This window comes from Hoplias malabaricus, chromosome 3, assembly GCF_029633855.1.
Source record: "Hoplias malabaricus isolate fHopMal1 chromosome 3, fHopMal1.hap1, whole genome shotgun sequence".
Taxonomy (NCBI): Eukaryota; Metazoa; Chordata; class Actinopteri; order Characiformes; family Erythrinidae; genus Hoplias; species Hoplias malabaricus.
The window spans coordinates 32,976,179-32,988,812 of NC_089802.1; the positions used below are offsets into that span (position 1 = coordinate 32,976,179).

General features: G+C 40.7%; 1 protein-coding gene across 3 annotated transcripts in view; it reads right to left on the reverse strand.

The window, feature by feature from the left end:
• Positions 1-12,634, reverse strand: part of drosha (drosha ribonuclease III) — a 183,368-nt gene that overhangs the window by 39,875 nt on the left and 130,859 nt on the right. For all 3 annotated transcript variants that reach the window (XM_066665982.1, XM_066665981.1, XM_066665980.1), the window contains exon 24: positions 10,389-10,546. In XM_066665982.1, coding sequence (XP_066522079.1) covers positions 10,389-10,546 — 158 coding nt within the window. The remainder of the gene's footprint in view (positions 1-10,388; positions 10,547-12,634) is intronic.

A 12,634-nucleotide genomic window follows, 5' to 3' on the forward strand; every position in this document is an offset into this window, starting at 1 on the left:
GGAACTCTCTTGGTTTCCTCCAGGTGCTCCGGTTTCCTCCCCCAGTCCAAAAACACACATTGGTAGGTGGATTGGTGACTCAAAATGTCCGTAGGTGTGTGTGTTGCCCTGTGAAGGACTGGTGCCCCCTCCAGGGTGTATTCCCACCTTGCGCCCAATGATTTCAGGTAGGCTTTGATTTACGGTTATGATTATGATCTTCTTTTGTGTCTATTTTCTTTTCTCAGTGAAGAATTCCTGACCCTCCTTTTCTCAAAGAAATCTGCAGGGATATTTTTTTTCTGATTCAGGAAATTTCAAACACAAGCATTTCCTCTTCTCTGTGTGGTCGTTGTAAAAGCTCCACATCCTTTCAGACCCATAATGTTGAGTTGTTCTACTAACACGAAAAAACAAAAAAACAAAACAGAGCTTTTTGCTACAAGTCTGAAGTTCTGTAAGTAAACTTCTGGAACCTTCTGTTAGTTCAATTTATTTTCCATTGTCTCCTTTCTTATACATGTATAATACCTCCTCTGTAATCCCCTCAGATATATCATCTGAAAAATGCATGACTCCATCTTAATGACTGTTTTGACTGGTACTTTAGTGGTCTCTGATTTTTACTCACTTATATACGTACATGATAATTGCTATAGAGGACTTTCAGTGCAACAATAGAAGCCATATCACCTCCTACACTTGTGTGTGAATCATGTGAACATTACAGAGTATTATACAGACTAATCGCAGGAACACTGGATTTCAAAATGCACGCTCACACTCATTCACACACAAGACACCGAAAGGCACAGGCTCCTATCTCCCACACACTGGCACTGCCACCCACAGCTGCACTGATACACATCCTTTCCACACTCACTTACACACACAGCTCCACACATGTACAGAGTGGCACATTGGTGATGCATGAAAATCTCTTTTAGAGCACAGCAGAGGTTGAGGGCGTCATATAAGAAAGGTTAGAGTTTATAGCTCTATTATGAAGCCTGTGGCTTTTATATCACGCCGTTTGCTGAAAATGGTTTCATTAGGCGTGCTGGGACACAACCTGAGGAGAGGAAAAAAGAGGGAAGAAAAGGAGAAATAATCGCAGTAGAAAGTTGGAGGAGAAAACAAAGAAGGAAAGTGGGAGAGTGGGAAAGGAGAGAGAGTAGAAACACTGTATATATATGAGAGAGAGAGTGAGAACCTCACCATTTTACAGCAATAATCTGGTGAACAATTAGGATTAGAAGTTTATAAACATTAACATTTTAACCAGCGTGAAATAGCTACATCGCCAAAAGCCATATAAGAACACTTTGTAGTTCTTCAATTACAGACTATAGTCAATGTGTTGCTCTGCATAGTTTGTAGCCCCCCACCTCCCACTTCAGTTATGAGGACCCCCACAGGACCACCACAGAGCAGCTATGATTTGGGTGGTGGATCATTCTCAGTTCTACAGTGATTCTGACGTGCTTGTGTAGAGTGGATCAGACACAGCAGTGCTGCTGAAGTTTTTAAACCCTGTGTCCACTCACTGTCCACTCTGTGAGACACCCCTACCTCATTGGTCCGCCTTGTAGATGTAAAGTCAGAGACAGCAGCTCACCTGTTGCTGCAGTTTGTTTTGGCCGTGCCTTAGTCCTTCATGAACGGTCATATGTTCAGCCCAGAGGACATTGTTGGGGCTCCAGCAGCACTGCTGTGTCTGGTCCAGCGCAACACACGCAAACACCACCACCACATCAGTGTCACTGCAGCACTGAGAATAAATCCATCAATGGTGGGCAGCAGGAAAGCCTGCATGCCCCTTATAGAGGTGAGAATGATGGCAAGTTGGGGGGCTGCAGCATGTTTCAGGAAAGTCACACATCCTGTAGTCATTTTAATTCCGTCTCTCAAAAGACTAAAGCCTGCACCATTCTCTCTGTCACATTATCAGAAAATGTACAGATAATGATTAGAAAATGAGCAGACAGTGGCTTTAATATCTGAAAAAACTGTGACTAAAAATTGGGGGACTACATCTCATTATTAATTTAATGATGATCTCATATTAAACAAGCTTTTTTTTTTTGGAAACTGACTAAAACACACATCAAGACTGCTATAAACATGCTAATGTAAATTAGTGAGCTTCAAAGCTAGGTTTATGTGTTTTACATATTAAAAATGTGAGGAATTTTCTGTTATTGAAGTGGGTGGATTTTAGAACTCATCTGAACCATGAACACATTTAAAGTTGATGATTGTTGCAATACACTTCTTATAAAATTCACAGGATGTTTCCTTACCATTTGTTAGTTCTTAATCTTTTAAATGAAAATAACTGAGGATGCTGCTCTTTAGGTGGGTAACACTGACATTTTTTGGAGTGGAACTGACTGCTACCTTTGCATGGGAGTAAACGCAGACTGAAAGTGTGACAAAATGAAGCAGTTACAAATTTCGAGTTACAAGGTTTATGCGGTAATTCAAACAGTGAATAGAAACTTACAGATAAGTTAAATTCCACCCATGAATAAGCGACAGTAGGTTTCCTACACAAATATACAATTCCACCTTAAAAAACATGGCTCTTCCTGATGAATACACAAACGGGAGGGGGGAGTTTGATTTGATGTGAGAACACTAGTTCTCCAGAATCATCAATGTTACCTTTAAACGGTTATGAAATGTAATGAAAGTCCACACTTGTATATGAGGTGGTGGAACTACACACATGGTGTGTGCGTGTGTGTGTGTGTGTGTGAGAGATAGAAGACGAGCAGGAGAGAAGTCAGAGAGAGGATGAAAGTAAAAGGACGAGTGCAGACGTGAATGAAGGCTGCTGAATATGGATGACCAGCGGAGAGTTAAAGGTGTGCCCCGGCTCTCTAACTGTGTGGATAAGTGTGTTTGCGTGTCCAGTCCATGTCAAACGCAGAGCGGTTTTTATGGTAAAAGCGCATTAAGCCGTTCTCTTTCAGGAAGGAGCGAGGGAGGGAGGTGGTTTTCCTCTTTCATTCTGTGTCCAGCTTTCATCCTCAACACCTTTCAGCCTTCTTCAAAACTGAGGCGTGGAGAGCTAGAGAAGAAAAAGCCACCCCCCCCCCCAAACCCCCAACCCCCCCACCACTCCGTCTTGGCCTTTTTCCTCCTCACTTCACTCTTTCTTCACCTGTTCCCTTCTTCCCAGCTGCATTATTCACCCCAGTCCATCAGGCCTCAGCTCGTTCTCTCTTTATTCTGTGGAAAATCTCTTAAGGAGGGCAAACCCTCATTAGATCACAAGGGCTTGGAGTAACTATTTTTTTGTATGATGAATAATCTTTCTCAATACTTTCTCAACTGTTTCACTAACATCTCCTCATACACTGCATATGACAAACATCTGGATTGAGCCTATTATAACATTATAAACCATTATAAAATCCTTTTTAAATAAAGCAACAGAAGCCCCATCGCCCCCTACACTTCCTGTAGTGTATTACACTCTGTCTGAACGACAGTGTAGAACATTTGGACACTAAAATGCCATATTCCCCTCCAAAATTCTCACAGTGTATTACAGCCAGTCAGATGGACCTTGTGTCTCAGGTGAGAATTACAGCGCATTACAGCACTTTTTAAATGAAATGGAAAATCATATTGTCCCCTACAGTTCCTGTAGTGTAAAACACACAATATAATGCCTTACTGCATTTATCTATTTGTTTTAACTACAGATATTATATATATTACATAGATATTAATTCCTTTATCTATATGTTTTAAGGTAACAGAAGCCGTATCACCACCTACACTTCCTGTACTGTATTCCAATCTGTCAGAATGTCTGTGTAGATCCTATGGACCAATAGGAAACCACATTCATTGATGAGGTGTGGGCTGTAGGGCGGCCAGTCCACTGTTAAATTCTTAATGGCTGTTCTGATTGAGAAATCAACTAAGGCTGGTTTATGACATGTGTCCAGCACTGAACATGAGTCAATACACGATTCTGCTCCTAATCTATAACAGTTACTCTTACTAGCATTTGTCCAGTGCTGCTGAAATCAATAGCAGTCCATCTGCTAAGCTTTCGGGCACATTTAGCTTTGTGTTCCTCAGAACGTCTTGGTATGAAAAGCATTCTTTGCCAAACAATGACATGACAAATTTTCTTTTCCAAGCCATTGTTTTAAAATACATATTGAAAGTCTTTTAGCCCAAAGCTGGTTTAAAGCTCTGAAAAGTTTAAAGCTGATGAGTTCTGACATCACAACAAGGGGATAAAATGTGCGGCCTTTGGCTTTATTCCCAAGGCAGGGCTTTTGGCAGCTGTTCTTTCAGTTCTGCACTTTTCCACAAAGAATAATGGAAAGAAAATCATTTGAAAATCTAGCCATTGCCAAACTTTTGATGGGCAGTGGATACACCTTTTTCTGCGACCAGAATAATAATGCTGCTTTGTGTAGCCGGCTGACAGTGAATTAACACGGAGTGCACAAACTGTAATTTCAAACAAATTTTAGTGCTTTCAGGCTGGAGGCTGAGGAGTCAAAATGAGTGCTTTCAAAGGTTTTTGCACACACTCAGCTCAAAACTCTGCTGGGAGACAACATACTGATGGCTTTCATAATATATATATATATATATTCTCGTCTCACTTTAAGTGTCTGAGGGGGAAAATAATATAATAAAAAATACAATAATGAAATGAAACGATAATACTGTTGTCACACATTTGAAATGACCGATCACAGTTTTGGCTCAGGAAGGGCTTCAGTCTGTTGTTTTCATTAGAAATCCATTAGGTTTATAGCATGCTTCAGCAAAATATATTATCATCATTGCATTTTATGAACAAATGTTTAAAATCAAGAATAATCAAAATCAAGTGGCAGCAGAATGTGTCAAAATGTAAGAGCTCAGTGACTTTAAACATGAAATAACTGCATGCCAGTGTACGAAGCTTCTGCTAGATCTGCCCGAGTTAACTGTAAGTTTTATTATTGTGAAAGAGAAGCGTCCAGAGTTCAGCCACAAAGTGGGAAAAATCACCATCAACTCACTAGAGAGCTTTAAAGCACCTCTGGAAGCAACATCAGCAAAAGAAGTGTATTGGACTTTCATTAAATGGGTTTCCATTGGCAGACAGCAGCACACAAGCTTAAAATCACAAAAAGCAATGCCAAGTGCCAGCTGAAACGTGTAAACACATCCCTGCTGGTCTCTCAAGCAGTGAACTGATGAAGAACACTTCACTATATGGCAGTCTGATGGATGAATCTGGGATTGGCGGAAGCCAGGAAAATGCTATCTACTGGAATGCATAGTGCCAACAGTAAACTGTGGTGGAGGAGGAACAATGTTTTTCAGGTTTTAGGCCTAGCTTCTTATAGCACTTTTCCACTGCATGATTCCTACTCAACTCAACTAGGCATTTTTTGCTTTTTTATTAGACAAATGTTGTACTTGGTGTACTTGGTGCATTAAACCATGTATTTTTTAGTAACCGCTTGCTCATGGTTCTAATAGAGAGTAGGGACTAAACCATAATGTGTAAACCTTGCAGAGCACCGATTGGCCAGACAGACTTGACGAAATGCAGACATCCGGGGCAAACTAGCCATTTGTACAATGCTACTGTTTTTCATTAATATCTCACTGCTGTAGCTGTGGTTTTCAAAGCCTGTGGTTCTGGTTAGAAATGGTGTTTTTCAACATCACCAGCTACGTTTTGGTGTGCAGCTGTACTAATAGAAAACAAACCAGTTACCAGGGATCAAAAAGCAGGTAGAGTAGAGTAGGTGCAATGCAGTGGAAAAGTGCCATCTGTTCCTGTGAACAGTAAAATTAATGCTGCATTATACAAAGACAAATTTCAGGCCTCCAACTATGTATGTAGGATGAGTCTGATGAGTCCTCTTTTAGGCATCTGTAACATTTCAAGGTCCAATCAATTCCTGTTTCCAAAATAAGATCTGAAACCATAAACTGGTTGAAGTTATGCAATTGCAGTAAACGCTGCTGACTGTTCCATCACCAGCATGTCTAGATCTCTTTTCTTTCTCCACTCTGTTGCACTACAAGACACTTATCTCCCTCTTGATGCACTATACCTCATCGCTCAAGCTAAAGGAACATGTGCATGTATTGTCAAGTGTAAAAAAAAAGTGCAAAGCCAAAACGCAAAGGTTTAACATCATTAATCGACGTGTTGAGCTAAGTGATTACTTTTAAAGGCTGTAGACTCCTTACACAAAGCTGTCCTCCCCACGCCCACATGCACACCTTGAAAAAAACAAACACCAGGCATTGTTGATGAGTTGTAATTTAGATCGACTCTTCGATGGGAACCCACAGATAGAAGCTAATTAGCCTTTACATTGGGTTATTTCTTCGGAGGTAAACATTACGAGGCAATTAAAAAAATCCCACCATTAGCAAATATACCTGCAAGCATACTGAAAAAGCAATTATCTTGAAGAGTGTGATGAAGACCGCTTCCACAAATATGTTAATGTAATATACTTGGCTACAGATGTGCTCAAAACGTCAAGATTCCACTTGGCTTTTGCGAAAAAGGCCCGGCAAACTCACTTTTGGATTCTCCAGTGGAACTAAGCTTTAATCATCCTGCAAATGGATGGTCAGAGCACAAATGGAATGAGCACTGAGGAGGATCTGATCAAGCCGAAAGCTTCCTCACTGTCTTAGCTGTAGTGATATAGAGGAGATATATTTGGGTACAACTGTTCCAATTATATATATATATATATATATATATATATATATATATATATATATATATATATATATATATATATATATATATATATATATATATATATATTTATTTATTTATTTATTAACAAAGGAGTGAAGGCCAGATCATCACATTTAAAACATGGACAGCAACGTTCCTTATCATCACAACTAGTGTGAAGTGATGGAACATCCTTGAATGCTCCCTTGATACAAAGGCTCATTTGGATCAACTCCAGACTGCAGCGAGGACCCACAGAAAGAATGTAATTAGGCCTCTTCATCACCAGGCTATTTCTTCTGGAGTAAAAACTATGAACCAATTTTTAAGTGTCATTAACAGAGTTTTTCACACATTATTTAAAATGTCACATATCTGTCGGTCTTTACAGTAGTGTGCACTAATCTTAGACACCACTTGCTAGCAGACAGACGTACTATGCCTCATGAAAAGCTACTTTGGCGGACTTGTTTCACAGTTTGTGGGTCTGGAGGCTCCAGATACACAAATTAATGTGCACATGGACTGAACAGGGTAGTGAACATAAGGGTAGTGATCAACCGATATATCGGCCGGCCAATTAATCTGGCTGATTTTTGGCATTTTTTATATAATCGGCATCGGTAAATAAGTATAAATAAATAAGTATTAAATAAGTATTTATGCTGTTATTGGAAATCGTTGTGACAGTACAGATTTTCAGATTTTTCACGCCGCCATATTTGAGTCAGTGGGTACATATCATACACCAATCGAACGGGCAGACTCTCAGGATCACGAAGATATACACTAAAAGGTAGGACTAAGGAATTAAAGCCGAAAAAATAAGATATTCCAAACTTCAGGTTTCTTCCTCATCGATGACAAAACTGCTGCTTCTCGAAGCCTGAAGAGCCCACAAGTGGCTCACACACAAAGTTAGCACAACAGCGCTTACCTTAGACAGTCCCCTTCAAAACGAGACTAAATCTGAGTCAAACTTCTCCGTCAAACTGTTCATGAGTAATCCTATTGTTTTTGTCAAGAGTACTGGCTGAAAAAATAGTACACATTTTCAAAAAATAATTAAAATATGACCCATGTGGACCATGTCACTGCAGCGTAGCATAGTCTCTCAGCTTTCCAACGACATGTCAGTCAAGTCTGTAGACCAATCAGGGGCAGAGTTATGGATACCTAAGAGTTTTTACTGTTTGGTGAGGGGTAAATGGACACTTGGTGAGGGACAGGAGACTAGTTTCTCAATAAAGTAAATAAAAACACTAAGATGTTGACATTAGGTCTAGAAAAGATATATACACTGTATTTTTGCAGTAAAAGTAATAATTTTTCTTATGGAGAGCTTGGGGTCTAAAGAGACACTGGGAGAGGCCATCTGTCCACTGTCGGCTCCAGCTTGAATAACTTCAAATCAGTAGGCGGTATCAACTCCAAAATTTACCTGATGAAAGTAGACCCCTGGAGACACAATTTTATAAAAGAGAAAGTAATGGGACTCATGAACTCTTCAGTTTATAGTCACTAACATTTTTTAACATATTTTTTTTCAAAAATAAGACAAGCGCCTACATTTTTTTGTGGTTTTCATATGTTTTTTGGCCACTTCATATATATTTCAGGACTTCTAAGTGGTTTCATTTACAAATTTGAAGGGTTTTCTGTAAAAATAAATCATGATAATGCCTCTAGTTTATTCACTGCCTGAGGAATGGGAATATCGGCTTTACATATCGGCCATCGGCCACTACTGCTGTCTAAAATCGGCATCAAAAAACCCATATCGGTCGATCACTATATAAGAGTGACGTTTTATAGCCATCCTATTCCCCGTGTGAACACAGTTCTGGGGTCTTAATGAAACGTGTAGTGTGCTTTTGTCAAAATAACACAAGGATCGAGGATCACTCAACACCTGTCTATACAGCCCAGCCCTGATTGTTTCTGCTGCTGTTGAGAATGCGCCTATAGCTTTTCACTATAGCTCACACATTCACGACAGCCCAGAGGTTTTCCGGAATTTGCCATAGGAGCTGTATGTGCAAACGCAAACACCTGCCACATTCATCCTGGACTTTATTTTGACTTCATCTTTCTATGGCGCTGTCTGCTTATTTGGAATGATACGTCTCCTACAACAAAAATACCACGCAGACCGTTTTTTTTTTTTTTTATAAAGCTGAATAGGTTGAGCTCAGTTTTACTTCCCTGACCCCACCCCAAGCTATCTACTGACAACTAGGTGGGCCTTAGTTTTGAAAAGATTGAAAATCCTTGTTCTAATTCATTCATTCATTCATTCATTTTCATTAAGCGCTTATCCAACTCAGGGTCACAGTGGGTCCGGAGCCTTGCCTGGAATCATTGGGCGCTAGGCAAGAATACACCCTGGACAGGGAGCCAGTCCTTCACAGGGCATGTTCTAATACATGAAAATGGGAACATTAACATAGGAACAGGAACCACATTTCCATAGACTCCTTATTTTCCCTTTATCTAAAAAGAAAATACAGCCACTGTATCATATTTATGCAAAACAGTGTTGAATTCATCTACATAGAAATGTCATCACTTTCGACCAATTAGAACAGTGTTAGAGCAAGTATTTGTTTCCTGCTTTGTTCTTTGCTTCCAACAAAGTCCTTCAAGGTTCTGTTCCAAGGTCAGAGCCAGACTATTAGACGTAGTCTAAATTTAGACGGAGTGCGGTAAAAACTTCACGTCCCATGATACAGCAGCACTAACGGGATAAGCTGACTGGTGGAAGGCGGGGGAGTGAGGAGGGGGTGGTCCCGCTGGGGCTGGGAGGCTGCAGAAGGCTGGATATCTGGCACAGTGTCAACATCGACTGCAACGGGCCATCAGTCAGAAAGGCAAAATCAATGGCAGTGACCATGCGCTCCAGGCAAGCTGGCATTTATAGACAATTCCAACACCAACAATGCTGTTCTCCCCAACAACACACACACTGAGCCGGCAAGATATTCCATATCTAAAATAATTTTCCATCTCAAAAAAAAAAAAAAAAAAAAGATGCCACTGAGATGTACATCTGTCTCCAACTTTGTCAACAATATCAATCTGTTCCTTTATAGACAATAACACACAAAGGCCCAGACATACTGCACAGAGATAAAAGTATAGAGAGACAAACCAAAAGACAGAGTGACAGATAGATAGATAGAAAACAGATCAACAGACCAGCAGAACGACACAGACAAACAGATATACCAGCTGAATTACAGACTGGACAGACAGAAAGCAAACAGATAGACTGACAAACAGTGAGGCAGACAAAGCAGCTGACCAACAGATTGACAGAAAGACAGCCAGATATAGTTCATGTACGGATGTTGAATGATTACCTTGGGAACACAAACACCACTCCGCTTGTCCTAAAGGTACTGGATAGAGCTGGCTGTAGAACAAAGTGTGTAACACCACTAACTCCCACGTGGAAGAAGGGTTTCAAATCTCAGATTGAGCAGCACCACCATGCTACACCTGTCACTGTCCTAAGGCAAGACTCTCAATGCTGCAAAACCTGATACATGACCAAAACCTTGAAGCTGCTGAATCAAGGTATCTACCAAATGCTGTGAAAGTACAAGTAGGCATATTAAATATTACAGGCAACTGTAAACACACACACACAGACTCATGCACTTACAGCGTGAGGTGGTTGAAGCCCACAGTGCGGAGTGTGAAGGCTCGGGCCAGCAGTCGGACATGTGTAAACAGGACACCAATGGAAGACTCGAAATCTGTGAGTTTCTGCAGGACGGGGGAGGACTCTATCAGCTGCCGGTCCGTCAGTGGCTCCTGTACCTACAAAACAAACCACAACTGGTTAGCGCATGTACAAGGGTGTTAGCTTTTTATTTTAGTTTCTTAATAACAGTGAAATAACTTTTTGAATTCCCCGGTGAAGCAACTGTCTAGGCACTGACTTTATCAACAGGAGATCACAAATTTGACAACCCAATGGTGCCTCAATCATCAAGGCCAAAAGACTCTTTTTGGGTGGGCAGGATGGATCTTCATCTCCCAATCCCCAATTCTGGTGTCAACATTTCTCCTCCAAGCATATTAAGTTGTTCTAAGGCACTGAGTTAGCACCAGTACTGTGTTGTGCTCAGCACAAATAATTGTTTTTATTTTTTCCCAGACTCAACATCATGAAAGTTTAGTCCAACAAAAAAGATCATTAATGTAGCTTCCTGTTATTGGTAAACCCACTCCAAACAGTCGACGCCTACTCCAGCACCATGATTAAATATTCAAAAACTTGCATTACATTACGATATCCTTCCACCTTCTCTGAAATGTCTCCAGCTCTATCCACGTTTAGGCAAATGACTGAATACATTAGAGCAAGACGACACAAACTCCAGAATCTGGAATCTCCCGAATTGTGCGTAATGCCTCGCGAACGACATGTGGCACTAACGACGCTTCAAAGTCAACATTTTAATTGGATTGAGGCTGCCAATGTCATGGTCTCTTTCTCCCGCTTTGCCCACAAAAGCATTTGCCGTCTGCCTCATCGACGAGGTGCTCTTAATTAACAACGCCGCTCCAAATGCCAGCCGTCACTTCGTCACGACTAACGACATTTCCCTCGCCGCTGACACCAGGCTCTGTGCTCGCCGGCGCAGACGCTCCCAGTTTACCGCTCTTGACAGACGCAATTATGAAGCCGGTGGTCCTTATGAGGTGTTTACCTCAGAAGCAGCCAAATTTTTACTCCTGAGCAGATGAAGAAGAAAAGGGCCGCCTTGCGCCCGTGGCAGCAAATTAGCATGACACTGTGGAAAATCCGGGAGTCGTAAAAACATATGTAGGAGCATTTGTTCCAGCCAAAGCGAAACAGGATTTGAACTCCACTCGACATGTGGAAATGCAAACTGGCGAGATTATGCCAGCAAGCCCAAAGCTAAAACATAGAGGCAGTCAGACATAGGAAAAAAAGAGAATGAAATGAAGGTGAGCGTGTCAAACAGTGAATGATCCTGCTGACCTAACAGAGCACAAAGCAGTGAAAGCTCTACAGTTAGACCAGGAGGCTTCTGGGTATTTTTACATCAGCCAAAAAAGCACTACTGACATTGCAGAGTCTCTGCTCATTGGAGCTGTGGTTACAGTCTGAAATTAGGTACTCTTTTTCAACTGAGTTAAGAACAAAAAATATATACACTTGTTTTAGGTGTTTCTCAAGGTTCAATCCTAGGCCCATTTCATATTCAGAATTCCTTTCTTTTATACATTATTTACAAATAATTAAGCAGCCTCTGGTTTTTGTAGTGGTCATTCACGTTTAAACTAAGTTATTTGTTTTAATCAATGTAAAAACAAACACAAAATACACTGATTAACTATATGATGTTTATATGTATATGTTTCTATGCTCATTATATATTTATTGGACATCAATGACCATGACAGACTTTGTAGCTATATAATTACACTCTGTAGTCCATCTGTTGCTCTGCATATTTTATTTTTAGCTTTTTATCACCCTCTTTCTCAACAGGATGTCCAGAGGACCACCACAGAGCAGGTATTATTTGGATAATTCATCATTCTCAGTGCTGAAGTGGTGGTAATAGTGCTGGTGGTGGTGGTGTGTTAGTGTGTCCACGCGGATCAGCACAACACACAGTAACACACCGCCACCCAAGTCATACATCCTCTGTGGTGGTCCTGACCTTTGAAGAAAACAGTGAAATCTGCATCTGAGGAAATGAACAATGACTGTAAGAACAAGGAAGATGCATCAAATGTAAGGGTGACTGGGGTATAATTATATGAAGATAAAGGTGATCTCCAGGTTCAGTCCTAGACCCATTTTCAAATCAAAGCTATACTTAGTCTGAGTCCAGGAAATGATATTTTTTCCCCACTTACCAAGAAAAG